The sequence below is a fragment of the Echiichthys vipera genome (assembly GCF_963691815.1).
Source record: "Echiichthys vipera genome assembly, chromosome: 5".
NCBI classification, from domain to species: Eukaryota; Metazoa; Chordata; class Actinopteri; order Perciformes; family Trachinidae; genus Echiichthys; species Echiichthys vipera.
Window position 1 is genome coordinate 10,717,403 of NC_139830.1, and position 18,913 is coordinate 10,736,315.

General features: G+C 40.9%; 1 protein-coding gene across 2 annotated transcripts in view; it reads right to left on the reverse strand.

The window, feature by feature from the left end:
- The window catches only part of veph1 (ventricular zone expressed PH domain-containing 1), a gene marked incomplete at both ends in the record, with an annotated part of 68,352 nt that overhangs the window by 27,974 nt on the left and 21,465 nt on the right, over positions 1-18,913 (reverse strand). Inside the window, 5 exons of one of the 2 annotated variants that reach the window (XM_083914446.1) lie at positions 2,419-2,783; positions 3,614-3,838; positions 5,766-5,986; positions 11,665-11,874; positions 12,969-13,132. In XM_083914446.1, the coding sequence (XP_083770572.1) occupies positions 2,419-2,783; positions 3,614-3,838; positions 5,766-5,986; positions 11,665-11,874; positions 12,969-13,132 (1,185 nt within the window). Of the gene's footprint in view, positions 1-2,418; positions 2,784-3,613; positions 3,839-5,751; positions 5,987-11,664; positions 11,875-12,968; positions 13,133-18,913 lie in introns of both variants that reach the window. The other variant, XM_083914447.1, reaches the window with a different exon arrangement.

An 18,913-nucleotide genomic window follows, 5' to 3' on the forward strand; every position in this document is an offset into this window, starting at 1 on the left:
TTCACTCGTTAGCACGTGTGTTTCTATCTGATGGTCAGTGACGCTGTTTATTTTGTGTGTGTGAGTAGATGTTTAGATTGAAGATACATGTGCACTCTTCTGTAATCCTCATCCCCTGATGGAGGGTCGGCAGCTCACGTGTAGGTCAGCCAGCAGCATGCTGACATCATCCAGCTGAGACCGCCTGTGACAGCATATCCTATGTGCTCTGAGGTTGATTCTCATTAAGACTTCATACTAAGAGGGCAAATGCAAAGTACTAATTTTGGATGGGGGAATGAATGTGTGTCTATGTGTATGTGGTTAAAAACTGCATATTTAAACTCATTTTCAGATTTAATTGATTTAAGGGGGAGTTAATTATTTTTCCTGTCTTACATGTGTGCATGTGTGTGTGTGTGTGTGTACATGTGTGTGTACATGTGTGTGTGTGTGTGTGTGTGTGTGTTTCTGTGTCTATGAGTGGGCGTGTGTTTGACCCCTGGCTGCCTCTAAGTTAAGGCCAAAGGCGGAGCAATAACATCCTCTCCCGTCAATCAAAATATCATCACCTCTTGCGTTGTGTTTGAGTCTGATGCTGTGTGTGTTTGTGTGTGTGTGTGTGTGTGTGTGTGTGTGTGTGTGTGTGTGTGTGTGTGTGTGTGTGTGTGTGTGTGTGTGTGTGTGTGTGTGTATGTGTGTCTATGTGTGATTGTTTAAAATAGCTTTTCTGTTCTTAATATGCTGGAAAGACTTAAGCCATGTTCTTATACTGTAGGTGGGATTGCTGCAGATGGCTCGGACAAAGAAATACAGAAAAGATTGTACTGTCCAACTGCATATCTAAATCTGTCTATCTGGTAAATATGTGTATCAAACACACATTTCACATGGTGCTGGTTGAATTTAGTGGTATGATTCATTGATATGATTTATGTCCCAATAAGCTAAGATTGATCATTTCAGGATGGGCTGGATCAAGTAAAAAAAATCTGATTCAGTAGGTGATAACAGGCGCTGCTACAGTAAGATGAAGTCTCAACTCCAGTGAAGCAAATCGAATTGAAAAGTGCAAAATAAGCAGAAATCACAAGACATGAATGAAAATAAAATATCAAATACCTGAATATGAGACGAAAATGAAAATGGATTACAAAGTTTTAGAAAGTGGATTAGATTAGTTTGGATACGCAAGAGGTTTCCGCTTTCATTGTTTTTTCACATAAACTGCTCGACCCTCTGTTTCTAGTCAGTGCGCACGGCTTGACGAGGGTATGAGAGCATGCGTGCACACACAAAACTGCACCCATATAGACATAAACTGTATGCATACTACATATGTATGCATAACATTCATCTGTTTCTACTTAAACTTGACTGTGTTGTATAGATGGAACTGAATTTAATAACCCTGCCCACTTCAAAACAATTCCCTGCTTCTATAGCTTGATTAATTTTTCCATTAACAAATTAGATCCGTGACAATTTGCCCTTTGGAACATACTTTTCATATAAGAGCGCATTGTTTCCCTCTAGACTACAAAGTACAAGTTCACTGGGGTCTGCAGATGATAAAGAGGATACGTCAGGCAATACTACCATAAAAAGACAAAAACCAACACGAAATTGATCGCATTGACCCCTTTAAGATGATACCTGTTTGAATCTGAATTGCAAAGATTAGCTATCCATCAGAACGTTTTTTTGCACAGTGGTTTGGGTGTAATGTAAAACACATGGAAGAGGTCAATGGGGGGAGGGGGGGGGGGGGGGCAAAGACGATAAAGCAAATATAGTCATTCAATGTCAATCTTAACTAAAAAAAATCTAATGCTCTGTAAGGACTAAGGGGGAGATAAACAATAATACAAAAAAGAAAATGTACTGGCTTAGGAACTAAACTGCCAGTAACAAAATGTAGGCGTTCATGGCAGAGATATTCCACAGGAAAATCATATGATCCTATTCACCAGCTGGGAAACGCAGCTCTTAGCACAGAAAAGGTCAAAGGTACAATACGCAATATGAGATATAAGGTGTCTATCCAGACAAGACATACATTAAAGGAGGACTGCAACTAATACTGGGGTGGAAGGAGAAAAATCACACTTGCATGCCTTCTGGACCTGATTAAATTTTTTTTATATATCACTGATCAGCACTGCAATATTAAAAGAAAACTATTCCATCTAGAGAAATAAATGTCCAATTGGGGCTCAATGTGTGTGTTTGTATATAAGAGTAAAAGTGGGATGGAGAGAGGGGTAGAGGAGGTGTTTTCATACCACATCATTTATCAACCCCGGTCATCACGTCAGACTGTAATCTCATTCAGGTTCGGCAGGTTTGCCTCTCCACCTACTGCATGAACTAATAACACTGTCAGAAAGAAGAAGAGAAAGCATGTACTAGCAAAGCCGTTTGTCATGTTCACATTACCTTCGATCGCACACTGCTCCGGTATCGGGATCTGCTGCACCAAGTCCCTACAGAACTCTTTGATCGTCTCCATATTGTCTCTTAAATGGATGAAAAGTCTGTCAGCGTCCTCCTCCTGCTCCTCCGCCTCTCTGCTTTGACCTTTCTCAGCCTCTTTGACCCCTCTGTCCAGGGCAGCAGTGATAGGCATCACGCCGTCACCTGTCAGTTTCCTCCCAGCAGGTGGTGCTTCCTTGTTTTCCGAGTGGGAATTCACCAACGTGTCGGAGAAGATGTCTGGGCTTGGCTCCAAGCCCTCACCGTCCTCCCCGGTGTCTGAGTTGATGGAGCGTGAGCGCACAGCGTGGAGGGCCAGGCTCTTTGACCTACAGTAAGAACAGCCAAAGTGGTGCCACATTATGAATCTAAACTAATTTAATTCTATCAGCTTCCTGTTATTGAAACCGTGCAGGAAGGTTTGCTTTTGTTGCAGGGCTGTTTGGGCAAACCACTGACGCAAGAAGCTTCAACGGGACGTACTTTTGTCTGTGTTTTTGCTAAAGATACTGATGTTTTTTAATCAATGTCTGCCTTTGCTTGAACATCTATTTTGTTGTCTTTGGCCATTAATTACACTTAAAGGATTCTGCATTCACTATTCATAGAATATGGGGCAACAATACGTAATCAATCACTTATTTACTATTGAGGATTTGTAAAAATCACTACAATTGACTTTTAAAAGTAAGATAAGAACCCCCCCCCCCTTTTTTTTGGGGTGGGGGGGCAATAAAAAAGGTCCATGTTTTCATAACATGCATGTAAATGGCCTTCAAATGAAATCAAAGCTGTATAGCAGCACATTGACTCTGCCATTGTTCCATTTCAAATCCAATGTAGAAAGTAAACAACTAATTTTCCCACTTTCAAAACTCACCACACTTTAAATATATCCAACATGATTCTGCATGCTTCCATGTTGTCGGCTTTCAGATTATGAGCACTTTTCAGTTTTGATTTTAAATTATATTTGTCTATAGTCTGTCTTTGGTTTTCTCCAATAAACAGGTACAGAGTCATGTCTTCTTGCTCAAAGGATCTTTTTTTCCGATTTGACTGAAAATCAATAAACTCCAACGGTGACAACAGTCTATTCTTCATAACAGAAATCCGCACTATCCAGTCAGATCTCAGCAGTTGCTACATACTAACCCACCTGTTGAATCTCATTTCTCGTCTCTCCTCCCTGACGGCTTGGCTCAGGCTGTAGCGTCGCTGGGGGGCTAGAGAGTCCTCCTCCACTTCCTCTTCTCCCCCTTCCTCCCCCATTTTCTTCTCAAAGGCCTGGATCTTCACCTGCAGCTGCTGCTCTGACCCCCTAGCTCCCCCTGCTCCGCCTGGAAGAGATGCACAGGGAGACGGCGGACAAGCCTCATCTACCCTGTAAAACACGCATAAACACACACATAGAGGGCAAAGGGTTGGATTGCATGTGGTGGGCACGTGAGATCAAGCTGGGCAGACACATTTGGATGGATTTCAGTAGCCTCACTCTCCCCCTCCTCCCTCCCTCCCTCGCTAGCCTTTCTGTAAGTCTCACATTCTCAAGATGACTGGCTCTATTTCTGTGTCTCATCACCCCTCTTCCCCTCTGTTTTTCTTTGTCCCTCACTGTGGTGCCTGTCTCCTCTCTTTAGCTCTCTAATCAAACTAATTACTTCCTCACTCTCTCTCTCTCTTTCTGTCCCCTATTTTCTTGCCTTTATAACTTCATTTAACAGTGCACTTATTTGCTGAAAGGGGACTTACAACTGCCCCGTTGTTGTTTTCTCTCTGTCTTAACCACAAGCACTTTCAGTAATAAACCATTCTGCCTCTCTCAATCCCTCTTTCCCTCAATCTTTCTTCCAGAAGACCCCAAGCAAAGTCTTTGGAAGCCTCCAACCCTGCACATGATGTTCTTGTTTTGGAGAGAGCTGTGCGTGTCATTCCCACACTGCAGCCAGATGAAACCCAGTCAACTTGTATGCATGCAATCACAATCCCCACGCACTAATACACACAAATGCACACTTTATTTTAAAGTTGAGCCCTTTTCATGACTTCCATTTATTGTAAATAGCAGTTACATGAAAGACGTCATTGGAGGATAGACTTCAACATAAAAAAAATCATAAAGAAAAAACATCTTAATGAGTATGTTGTTACAAACTCACATTCTTTTAGGTTTTAGTACCACAAATTGATTTAATGTGTGGGCTCGGTATGTGATTTCTCCTGGCTTTGTGCAAGTTCCAAACAAGTTTCATAACTCTTGACTAATCTCCGTGACACGCAGATAAATAAGGCACCTCTTCTGGTAAATACCCAGTGGTTCAACTGGAGTCATAATTACCAGTAGTTAATTTATTACTGCTGATTTGATTATGAATTGACCTCCTCAATCCAGGTGTTTACAACTGGCGTAATGAATCCATTGTCAATTATCAACACCATCAGAACTGTGTGCAGATTGATCAGATTTGATCGACTACGACCTTTCAACAAACGCAACAACCCAACAAATATTACCAGATTTGAATTCAAATACTGTAAAATGCTGACATCTCATTTTTCAAACCGGTGACAATACCACAGGAAAAACAAAAAACAGACATACACATTAGTCTTAGTAAGAAGCAGTATTTGCAGGTTTTGTAACTTTAATATTCTTTTTTTTGCATGTATTAGTTGGTTTGGTGTTCAATTCAACATCAAGAAATCCATACATTTAACAATATAGTTTGACAAATTGGGAAATACGCTTATTTACTTTCTTGACATGAGTTCTTAGCTCAGCACAAAGACTGAAAATGGATGCAAACAGCCACCCGGTCTATGTCCAAAGGTAAAAAGAATGCCTACCAGCATCCTCTCGATTTCTGTCGTGAACACTTGGAATCTATTTACCATAAATCTTTTTTTGATGTGATCACACAAGTCGTTACGCTTAACTTCTTCGGGTGTCCTCTCTTGGACCAAACCCATATTTGCAAAGTTTTGGACTCTGTCTTGTATGGTCATCGGGCCAGGACCGTATGGTGGGGGGCCCAGGCACCTTGCTTGGATTACAACCATTTTCAAACTCGGAATTCAGTTTGATCAAAACTACACACTGTACAGCTTCGTGACTGTATCTTGCACAGTCGGGAAGATATCATGGTTTCAAAATCTGTCCACAGACAGACGAGTGACAGATATATAAAGACCTGGCAAAATACTCAAAAGGGCTTCTGTGGTAGTTCCCGCTATATTAGATGCATTACTGTCACAGCTGGTAGAGATGGTAGAGAGGATAAAAGATAGCCTGTAAATGTGTGTCTCCTAACCTGCAGTGCATGGTGTTGCTCTCCTCCAGTCTTCTCCCCAGCAGTCGGGCTATAGCAGTGAACGAGTTGCTCATCCTGTAGATGTCTTTACCGCAGCCTCCCAGTAGAGATGGATAGCGGTCGGTCAGAGCTCTGATCTCCAGCAGCAGTGTGTGGTGGAAGCTGTGCTCCATGCTGCCCAGACAGGACACCAGGAAGACCAATGAGCTGTGAGCATGAGTCTGGACAAAATAGACAACAAAGAGAGAATGATGAGACGTTAAAATGAAAGTATCTGGTGCTATATTAATGCTCGTCCTAGCACAAAAAGAAATAAGAAAAAAAGCCAACAAGTTGTTTTAACAAAAACATCCAGTTTAATGTTTAATTCTTATGCTGTGGGTTGTTTTTGAGTGTACTTTAAATGGAAAATGGGACCAGTGTTGTACTATGGGGCGGCTTGAAAGTATTGTGTCACTACATGTGTTTTGGTGAAAAAAAAAACATGTATTTTATCTAATTTAACAAACATTAGTTTTACACTTCCAAGCAGCTTTGGGGGCATTCAACTTCCTTTGTTTCTAAATAATGACAAACAATAATAAATGCAAACATCTGCTCTCTGCAAACTAACAAACTCTAAGCTTCTTCTTTTCCCAAAAGGCATTACTTTCTCATCAGCCTCCCATATAATAACACACATTTCATCATTCTCAGCTCCTTTTTTTAGTCAAATGTATCCAGATCATATACAACCTTCTCACTTTCGACACTGAATAATAATTTGAACCATAAAATGAACCTTCTGTTACATGTATTTGTTATATTCTCAAAGGATGGATCATACTTATTTTGTGCTGTGTCCTGTAATATGCAATATCATAGTTAAATAGCCCTGTAAATGCAATGCAACATGTACTTTGACTAAATCACTATTTAATCTGTAAGGTTTAATTCTTACCCATTTTGAATCCTAACCTGTTAACAAAAACAAGACTCCTTTTAAAGTGGTGTAATCGAGTCAACACAGGAATGATAACATGAACAAAAGTGACATGATTCTGTAACAGCACTCTTGCTGCGTTTGAGAGCTGAACCAGAGATGACAAAACCTCCATCTGTGGACAAAAACGTCATTCTTTTAAAAACTTAAACGGGACCAATTATGCTCATTTTCAGGTTCTTGCTTTCATATTTTGTGTTTCTACTAGAACATGTCTACATGCTTAAAAAACACTTTATTCTTCTCATACTGCTGCACCTGTATTCACCGTCTGTCTGAAGCGCTCCATTTTAGTGCATGTCTCTTTAAGCCCCTCTCCCGAAAAAGATAAGTCTGCTCTGACTGGTCAGTCTTCTGCATCTGTGCTCTCGCTGTCCCTGTATTATCTGTTGGTGTTGCCGGGGTCTGACCGTAACAGAGTACAGCATACAGCGTTTCTGTTTTCTGCTGTGAAAAGTCACCAATGAAGGCTTCTGAACCCCAAAACATAACCGCACATGTTCCGGCAGGACTGTGATCCGAAATGTGAGCTAACTTTAGCAACCAAGATCACCACGAATAAAGACATCTGGCATGGGTTTATGTCACCTTGAGCCTAGAGTAGAAAAAAGCTTTTGTAAACAGAGTGTTCAGACAGTTTTTTTGCTCACAGGAAGTACTTTTGTATGCATTTGTCATTATTTGATGCTTTGGCCACATTAAATATGCTCATTCAACATTGTACTGAAAAGCAGAACAGATCCCTTTTAAATCTCCATGCTTTTAAAGACTCAAACTGCTTAAACTGAAAAAAAAAAAACTCCCTCTCCTCTGACTGAGAGACAAACGGAGTGATTGATTGAGGGACAGAAAGACAGACAGGGCCAACATGTGCTTACAGAGCTCAAGCACACCTTGTAACTGGGGCAGAAGAATGCAGTTACAGCACAGTTTAGGCATTTCTCACAAGCACACTCTGTAAAATGCAATATTTATATGCATATGCTAAAACTACCAGAAAAGGTAGAACTTGACTTTATACTGTAACAACATGCCAGGTAGGTATTTAGGAGTTTGTGAGCCTGGAGTGCATGCTGCAGGTATAAAGACTATACTAGGGTGTGCGCTGCTTCTGCACATAGTTCAGGCTTTTATTGTTGAGATGATTTTCCTTTCCAAGGACTGACTATAATACATCCAAACCTTACGGCGTAAGCAGAACTTGCATCATTTACAGTTCGCAAGTGAGACATTTTACAGTAACACTGTTAAAAGCCTGCCAGGTCATACAGTATGTAGCCCTCCTTGATAATCAAAATGTCATAACTTGTGTTTAATTGTCTGGAAAAGGCATGAATTGATGTTCTAAACACATCACTGGTTTAACTCGTGTTTAAAGTCTTACGTAAAATCCTGCAAAGGAGCACAATAACAGGTAAAAGAACTGTTGTAAATGATGGCAGAGTAACAGATATTCCCCCAAAGTGCTGATGTGAGAAAGGCCCATCTTGGCCCATTCATTTTCATCACCTCGTTATCAGAATTTCCACAACACTGGGATCCAACCTCCTCTAGCAGTAGCACATGTGTTGTGTGCGGGAGAGAAACTTCATTTAGAATATGAATGATTCAGAGTTTACAAGAAAAGAAAAGAAAACATTGCATCGATCCAACAACAAGCCTTTCTCTGCTCACTAAACTCTTTTTTTCCCCCCTTGTTTGCTCGGTCGCTTAGTTTCCCCTGACTGTTCATCAGCACACTGATCGCTCTGCTTCCACTGGGGCTGCAGTCAGGCACACTAACAAGCCCCATAGAGATGTCATACTGCTGTGTGCATTAGTGTGTGCTGCCTCTACCAGAGAGAATCTTAAACTTCTGAAAAGGAGTAGATATATCAAGGGAGAGATGATTTAAACTATGAAATCTGATAATCTGAAAAAACATCACGTTCCCGTATCAAAACTTGATGTAAACGATTAGCTGGCTACTTTAAAGGTCCCGTATTACACAATTTTTTCGGTTCATACTTGTATTTTGGGTTTCTACTAGGGGTTTTAAGTTACCTTTGTTAGAGTTATGATCCCGCTCTACAGCTTTAAACTTTTTTAATCAACCATATGGACTGCATGTCATGTTTTCTCTCTATGCCAATCATTCCCAACCATTTTGCCTTGTAACTTGTAACCCCTTGTCAGAGTTTTTCTATTTTTATAATATCAGCTATGAGCAAAGAGTTATTTTTACCATCTCAAATTTCTATTTTGAATAGGTTTTATAGGCCCGGGGAAGTAAAACTATCCAATATTTTGCAAGAAAACAGGAAAATAATCATCTAGCTCTATCTAGGGACTTCTCCACTTCTCCATTCTTAAGATATCATTTCTAAATAAAGGTATGTCTTTAAATTCTGTTATGTAATTATGTGCAGTGCAGCCTTACAATAATGTTTGCTGACAAAAGAGTGACACCTGTCTTATAAATGGTTTGCAATTTGTCGAAGATAATTCTAGACTGCATGATGTTGAAAGGATTTACTACAGGACTGTTGGGTTGGATTACATTACAGCATTCTTTCTCTCAGTGTAGTTTTAAATAGATTGTAATATATGCTGAACTAAGGCTCAATAAGTCCAGAAACACAATATAGACCAACTCTCTTTGGGAGGTAAAGGAAGCCAGAAAGAGTGTTGTGCAATCCTGTTACAATCAAGTACAAATATACCCCAGTGAGAAAGAGTGTGTGTGTATATGTGTGTGGCACAAACACGAACCCACAGGAGGTACTCTCCACTGCCATCACCAGGAGGCCTCTGCAGAGGCATTTCCCAGAAAAACATGGGTTATTTTCCAAATGGTTCCAATGTGAAGAAAGACAGGACAATGAGGTCTGACCAGATGCGTGTGCGTGCATGTGTATTCATGTCTGTGCTGAGGCTGTGTTGGCAGGTTTTTTGACGAGAAGATTGACGAGGAAAGGTTGCCCTGTGGTAATAGAAAACTGTTTTATGGTTTTCCAGCTCCATGATCTGTGCGTGATGTGACAGTCATGCCATATTTCCCCCATGCGTTAATTTCCTCAAATTGTCGTTAAACTGCCCTAAATGGGCCCAGAGGAACAGAGGGAGCCCTCACCCTGTCCTGCTGCCACCTTCATCACTGCACACACACACATACACACACACACACACACACACACACACACACACACACACACACACACACACACACACACACACACACACACACACACACACACACACACACACACACTGACAACAATGTGTGATGTCATCCATGGTTTTGCCAGGATAGTTGTGTATTATTAATGTCGAGGCAATCCATCCAACAGTTGTTGTAGGCATTTCACTTAAAGCTCCATGGTGGCGCTAGAGAAAAAGTCAGAGGATCACCAAAATTAGTAGGGTATATTATCTGGGGACCATGAATGTCTGATCCCAATTTCATGGCAATCCTTCTGATAGTCTGGACCAGAGTGGTGGACTGGCCGACGATACTGTACCATCCTTAGACACACGCTGCTGTCAATTTATGGGTTTATTTGTCCTCAAATAGAGTCAGGCAGCTGCTAAGACAACACATACTTCGTATGTTTGGTCTGAGAGGGCTCAGCCTACATCACTCCCTCCCTCTACCGCACATCAGTCAGCAGCGATGCCACCTTGCAGTTCGCTACAGTTGCTAAGCTAATTAGCCAGTAATCAGGAGCTCAAGTGTTTTTGCAGAGGCCAATCATGGTCAGTTAATGGCTGAAACAACACTTCTTTTTCTTTTTTTACGTCAAAAGAAGTGCCATTAGAGGCAAATTAGAAGCCAAGTCTGCAGGGCAGCCAAGTGTTTAACTCATGGGCTTGGCTAAAATGAGGCTCATGGGACAAATTAGCCTGCTCCAAAACACATTTTTATACTATAAGTCTTTTAAAAAAAACATATATTAGTATGAGTAGTAGAAGTAGTTTTCAAATCGAACTGGTACACATTTTCTTGTGACTTTCTGTTTCTCACATGTATTAAAAAAAAGTACCTTTCTCGTGGTTAATGTTCCCTTAAATGATGTTATGCTTTCACCATTAGGCTGACAGAGCTGCTCCTTAACCGTTCCTTCAGATGAGATTTGTTTCCTCTCTCCACCAGGACAGCAATTTGTCTTGTTGCTTCTTCTCTACTCAGCTGTAGAGAAGCAGAGCTCTCTGAGGAGTCGGCACGTGTTTATTTAGGACGAGCGCTCCAGAACACGGCTGTAGGTGTTAGACAGCAGTCAAAACCTCCGGATGTGCTCAGCCTGTCCGGTGGGTGAGTGTGTGTGTTTTACACTTGGCAGGACAACAGAGAACAAGTCATGTGAGAGTGCAGCCAGTTCCTCCCTACTCAATGAAATAATCGCCCCTGCCTGTTTTAGTGTGTGTGAATACGCTGATAGCATTATTCCCAAGCCATTTTTTCTGAATTTGAAATGCAGCCGGCCTCTGTTGCACTGACAATACAGACATTTGCTGCAGAAAGCTAATGACATCACCTGTGTGTGTTTTTGTGTAACAGCAAAGAAGGACCTTCATTTGCTTTATAATCACTTAATAGTCATATATTTCCTCTTGTCTCTCCAAATGGAAATTAGGAGAAGTAAGGTGACCAAATCGATACCACTCTCATGTCTGTACAGTAAATACAGAGCTGGAGCCAACAGTCAGTTAACAAGGTAACACAATCTGTCTATCAGCACATCTAAAATTCACAGATAAACACGTCATATCGTGTTTTTTTAATCTTTAAAAGTGTAAAAAGGATATTATTATTATTTCGTGGCTAGCATCAGTAAATTCTTGGACTCTACTCAAACAAACTGTCTGTATCAACTACAACTCGCAGCTGCAGACGATGTAATCCTTTTAATGTTCTTTTGAGTGTGTGTGTGTTTGTACCTCATTAATGATGCCCACAGCACCGTGGATTTTGGCCACATGACCCAGGAGAGCGGGGTATTGTTGTCCCACACTCCTCAGTGTTGGCAGAAAGCTGACCAGTGAGGACGGGCTGGCCTGTGACACGTCCACAAGCGCGCCCAGCAGGGTCTCAGTTAGGGACTGGTCGCCTAGGTAACTGACAAGTGCGGGCACCTGAGGGCTCAACATCTGTACGAGTGAGAAGAAAACAAAACAAAAAGATTGAAAGGGAAAAAAGTGTCATTCATTACTTTTGATTAAAGCAGTAATCCTGTCACTGTTTTGGTAACGCCACACAATAAACAGAGGCTTGATGTGTCCTTAATGAAGGCTGGAGGTGAGAGGAGTGACCTTGGAGTGAGATGAACAGACCGGTGAAAATAACAAAAGCTTGACTGTAGAACTGTCTGGACAAACTGAGAGAATGGACAATTCCTCCTCATTATCTGGACTGCACGAGGCTGGACTGGGATCAGACTATCAATGCCCATTGCCGGCTCTCCTGCTGCTACTTCATGAGTCACTTGTTCTGATTAATCATATTAATATCAAACATCGTCTGTCATTTCCAGTGAGTAAATAAAAGGATGCAAAAACTGTTGTGATGAATGCAGCTACAACCACAACACAAACATGTTGTGTGTTTGTGTAGTGGGGGTAGAGATGAAAATAACTTCAGATGACTGGTTTTATTTCTCCGGAAATATCCATGTTGTGATACTTTCCCCACATGTTGAGCATCAGCAGCTCTGCTCTGAAATATGCCGGATTAAGGGAATTCCTACGGAGTAATGTGGGCTCCACATGCACTGCTCCATTTCCTCACTTCTGACTATGTTCTGGTGGCTTTTTTCTATATTTCGACATGAGCTCATTACAGGATATGGCTAAGTTGAAAGGTTCTGATTAAGCTTGACTCATGGGCAGAAATGTTACAGAAAAGCCACACACGTACTCCATTATAAGCCAAAGGCCAAGTCAAATGTAAACTGATGCCATGGCAACAGAGACTAACTTCTAAATCAGTTGGATAGTGCTTTATTTTCAGATAACCAACAGTCTGATGTATTGTAACTTTCTCATTATCATTTAAACGATAGCATATAATACAGTTGAAACAGCCCAAAGCAAAAACATAAACTATATACCACTATATGGTTCGATCACTGGTGGGATAATTCACTTCTGCCCATGCAGTTGTAAAAAAAAAGAAGAAGCTGATTTACTCACCGTACATTGTGCATTATTTCTTATCGAACTACACAAAAAAAACAAATACTCACAAGTGGGTGTTGCTCGGCAACAATTTGAATGAGTCTGATCAGGTGTTGTTGCTCTGGGGACTCAAGCTGTGACATCATCGAGGTGAGGTTGCCGAGGTGACAGTGGATGGTGTCTGGTTGTCTGGGGTAGACTGAGGGTAACACTCGTAACAGCATGTGGTTACCTGCCAGAGAGAGAGAGACGTTGCTTTCAATAAGCCTCAAATACAAACTCGGCACCCACCATTTGGAAATCGTAAAGGGTCGTCATATAAAATAGATTTGTTGGCCAGTGTGAACAGAGCAGCGGTATGAGTTCATTGTCTTAGCATAAAATGCTCAAAATAAGAGAAATTAGGAATTACATTTTCCTAAAATGAAGCCTCAGAAGTCGTTGGGTTCGACTGATAGCTTCTTTTATCACTTTGTCCACCCCACTGATATCAGTGATTGTTGGCTTAATAACAGAAACACCTCTCTGTCTAATGCAAAAACCCATTTAAGGTAGCATCCGGGTACACCGGTTTCCTCCCACAATCCAAAGATATGCACATGTTAGGTGAATTGATTACTCTAAAATTGCCCTTAGGTGTGAATGGTTGTCTGTCTCTGTTCGTCTCTGTGTGCCCTGCGATAGACTGGCGTCCTGTCCAGGGTGTACCCCGCCTCACGTCCGATGTCAGCTGGGATCGGCTCCAGCCCCCCCGCGACCCCAACCCCGGGATAAGCGGTTGAAGATGAATGAATGAATGAATGTTTTGCAGGACTGTTGTATCAGAGTGCATTATTTTTAGCCGGGTGTAACTTATATACTGGCTACTAACAATTTCTTGTTCTCGCTGCATTTCCCAATCTCAACAATTAACTTGGTGACTAAAATCGTAATAATACCAAGAGAAATGAAGGCCAAAACTATTAAAATCATACTCAAGTCACATGAAACTTGAATTTCCCTCCATGCTGTTTGTGGTGTAGCTTTACTGTAACATCATGCTTATTTGCTGTTGTTATCCTCAGAAAGATAGAAGAAGATACCCCCGTCATGACAACAGACAACATTTGTGTTCAGTAAACAAAACTGTCTACATTTGTTGTCAGTATTCCTTCAATGAAAAAAGAAAAGTCAGTGCTGACGCATGCCTGGATATAAAGGCATTTTTAAATCAGCACGCAGCCCAACAAAACCCACGGCATTACCCAACAGCCTTTGACTCACGTATGAAACATCTTTAAATGATTCACATCGCTGAACAAAGGCTCTTGTTTTCAAATGGTAGGTTCTTTATTGGTGACATTTCAAGATTTCAAACAATGCCTTTTGTGTCTCACAGTGAACCAAACTCCAGACAACAAGATATATTGTACATGTATTTATTATGCACAGTAACATTTTGGAGCTGAATATAAAAGTTGTGTAGAATGAAGGTTTATGTGGCAAACCTTTACGATGTTTGGGGATTTATTCCAATATTCTTTCATCGAATTTACAGACAGAAAAAGTTGGGTGATGAAAGACGGTCCGACAAAAACGGACAATAGATGATGTAAGTAATGAATATAGTGGTGGTTAATCAGATATTGTCAATGCTAAAAGACAGACAGCAAAAACAAGACGAGCTGTCCTGAACCCAAAATGCACAACTTCACCAACTTCCAATGCGAATGGAGAAGGTAAATAGGTGTTGAGGTCAAAAGTACTTAAGGTTGAGTCCTGTGTAATGATTAAATTAGATGAGATAAACTTTAATTATTCATGTTAGATTGCTTACATGCACTACAAGAGGAACCATAAGCACATTATGGTGGAATACGTGAGTATATATCTGTTATTCACCTTATTCTAACAGTTTAGTCCAATTTATTGTCTTCTTTTCAATAGGTGTGAATGGTTGTCTATGTTCGTCTCCATGTGCCCTGCGATAGACTGGCGTCCTGTCCAGGGTGTACCCCGCCTCATGCCCAATGTCAGCTGGGATCGGCTCCAGCACCCCCCGCGACCCCAACCCCGGGATAAGCGGCTGAAGATGAATGAATGATCAACAAGAAATGCTAACATGCTGGTGTTTACCAGGCGTAATGTGTACTGTATTCACTTAGTTTAGCGTGTGAGCATGTTAACATTTGCTAATTTGTTACAGTTGAGGCTGATGGCAATGTCATTAGCTCTGCGGATATCATAAAACAAAATATTCCAAGGGAAGGAAAACTTTGAACTGAAGTAAAAATCTAGGGATCACCAGAGTTATTACAGTTTATCCTGAGGGTAACATGAACCAAATCATCCAGTAGTTGTTAAAACGTTTAACTCAAAACCCCAACTGTGAACCTCATGGTGGCGCTAGAAGAGAAGTCAGGAGATCACAGAAACTATTAGGGTTCATTGCCCGGGAACCAGGAATGTTTGTACAACATTTCAAGGCAATCCATCCAAAACTTGATATTTAGTCTGGACCTAAGTGGTGAACCGACGAACCGACGAACCGACGAACCAGTCTATAAATTTCAATTCAAGTAGTAACAACAGAATTGTCTCTGCATTGACAACTTAAAGCGTAATTACAGTATTTGTCATATTTATTTATCATGAACATCTGGTCCATAATATTTCAAACAGCTAGTAGCTCACATGGTGAACTTTTGTCATATCTAATAAAATCTTACAGCAGGAGGTTAAATAAATGGTTTTACACACCAGGTGATTCACAGCTATAAAACACTTTAACCACAGGTTTTATGCTGTAACAGATGACCGGTACTGATCAACAGAGAGGACTGACTGTTCTGTACTGTTCTGTGCCGAGGCAGAGGAGGGAAAAAGAGTTCACAGAAAGATTTAGATGATGTTCACTGGCTCTTGTAATGTCCCACTCTTCCCTTTAATTACAGATTATACTGTAAAACATCACACACGCACACACCCATCTCTACACGTATGAAACAAATCACAATAAAAAGAGACAGACACAGTACATGTGAGGAAAGAGAGAGGGAGCTGGTCATAATCGTAAAAATGAGACTGTAGCATTTACAGCTCTCTTCAGAGGAATGTTAAAAGGCAGGAGGAGACGAGAGTCTGCACAGAAACAAGCTGAGGAGGATTTATAGAGCGTTCCTGTTCGAGCACACTCACTCCCAGTACATGTGAGACATGAATACACTCTTTTGATTATTTGATTATTATCGTTTATTTTCATCGTGTGAACCACCTTACTTGACTCCCACTGTATCTACAGTGTCCTCTGTATGTGTGCGCAGTATCTGACCTTCATACCTTCATTCCAGCGTACACCCAGCCCATCATCATGACTTACAAATCTCAATCAAATATCCTGTAATGACCTTTGGTTCTTTAGCACACAAAGGCGACATTTTCAAAAGGGCACATTTTCCATGAAAACTAAACTGATCTGTCAAACTATTGTTAACGTGTGAGGAGGCAGGAGAGGACATGATGACTTTCCAAACATTTCACATTAGAATCCCAAGGTGAGTCACAAAAAACACATTTGCAAATTCTAGAGACACACTTAACTTTGAATAAAAAATTACTTTAATGCAGCTATTGGCTATATTTTTACCTAAGAGGACGCTAAAACAGTGTAAGTCATGAAAAAACATACATTCAAGTGTCTTTATTGTGATATGGCTGAAGTAAAAAGCCATTACCTCCCACAGCAACGACAAAACCATAAACCAAATGTCTCGCTCCAGCGTTGCCTGGGTCCAGTGCATCGCAATCTAATAACTCTCTGGGATGTGAATAAAAGATGAACATGCATAGTTAATTTTACTCAATTTTACATGTTAAGCAAAATTTTAAAGCATGCAAGACCAAAACCCAAGTGGATCAAGCTAGTTCTCAACTGAGATAAGGGATGGCACATAGGCTTCACGCCTGAATGGGGGCATAATAGTTGAGATATTCCAGTCTGGACCAGTGCTGCACAGACAGGCCGACACTGAAACTAAAGCCTTGCCTTAAACACCATGGTATAAACAACCAAGATTATGTTTACTGAAGATGTTTTGATTGAAAAACTTTTCAAAATGTTAATCAGATATCAAAAATGTTTCATATTAAATTTCTGTCGATTGACTAATCAATTAATCGACTATTGTTGTAGATCCACGTCGGACAAAGACAGGAACATTCCATTAATATCCAGCAATGCGCATAACTTGCCAAAATACACTGGACTATTATGCAAGCATGGTTATTGTGGAGGACAAAACTGCAGAGATCAGCACAAATGATCTCCAGAGGGATGTGTCTGGATAGCTCTACAACTTGAACAGGTTTTCTGTAGCTTCCATCACTCATTTTGTGCATGTCCCAAAAGCCTGATATCACACAGCTCGTATAATCTCAGGTGGGCGAGGGCGGGAGAAACGGTCGAATCCAAAAAACACAAGCGTCAAATGTCTCCCAGAAAGCCAATATCTTTGGAATCCTGTGCATTTTTGTTGCATGAAGAACCTGCAACACATTAAACATTATTTAAAGGATTCAGCATGTATAAAACATGGCTGCACATCTGTCTGGAAGGTGTCCAGTTTACAGAGTGCAGAAAAAGAGGACATGGATGCACAGATTTGCATCACTTGTACACGTGACTCAAAATGTTTTATGCATAATGTTTTATGTCTAAATCATGAAGTGAAAACCATATCAGCAGACCAGATGTACGCCAGTGCAAGTTTAAACTCTGTGACCATCCTCCCCTTTCACCTAGATAACTTCCCCCGTACAGACTCTGTGTGGAAGACAAAATGTCCTGTCCACTCTGACTTGAACTTTGTCTTGGTCCTATAGTAGGATATAAGACTCATCAGTGATGCTTTCAGACTCTGAGTCCCAAACAGGCACATTACTCAGCACTTCTTTCACCAACTGCAGAGTCAGCTAAAATTAAGTGCAGCTGGAGGTGTAGTTGACACATCTGCACTCTGGATTATATCGTATAATATGATATCACTGGGTGTAAAGTCCTTTGAATAATTCAGTCTTAAACAGGACATTTGTAATTGCATAAGTATTTTTGAGCTGATGCAGATATGGTTATGGTCTGTTTTAACATCTAAACTACGGAATAAAGTTTAGAAAAGTTTGCATTCATGGTTACAAGTGAGAAGCCAAGATTAGGGCTGCACAGTAAGTCTTTTTATAGTCAACGCAAAATATCATCTTGCTTGACATATTGTGAGTTACTTAAAAGAGAGTATCAGTAGAAAACTTTAAAATTAAACTATCACATATAATAATTTGTTGTATTTAAAAGAACACTGGAAGCAGAACTGAGTACACTAATATGTTTAATTTATGGTACAACTTGAACCTTATATCGTACCGCACTAGACCAGATGCAAACCCCATTTTCCTGTCAAGGTAAATCTCTTTGCTGAATTCAAATACTTTGTATGTCCATCCTTTCATCCATCCAACCCTCCCCCATAAGACTTTTTTATTGCACTTGAGCTGTTTGAACACATTTCCTCTCTCCAGAAGACTATCTGACCTTCAAACTCACTGCCTTTTTACATGGATGGTCATATGATAGAGTTTAAAAAGGGGGCGCAGTAGCTCAGTCCATAGGTGACTTGGCTGGGAACCGTAGGGTCGCTGGTTCAAGCCCCTGTGTGGACCATATATGGAGCGTGGACTGGTGGCTGGAGAGGTGCCAGTTCATCTCCTGGGCACTGCCGAGGTGCTGATGAGCAAGGCACCGAACCCCCAACTGCTCGGGGCGCTGGTCACTGGCAGCCCCCTCGCTCTAACATCTCCCCCAAATTGCATGTATAGGTCCTGTTCTTCTTCTTAAAAATGCTTTCCCACTCCTCTTGCTAGACTACAAACTTTGAAGGCATCAGTGTTTTACTGACCGGGTGCTTTAAAACATCAGTGCAGGGTAAAACATTAAAACCAAAACACACTGCACCTTGCAATACTAAAGACTAATGTGCAACTG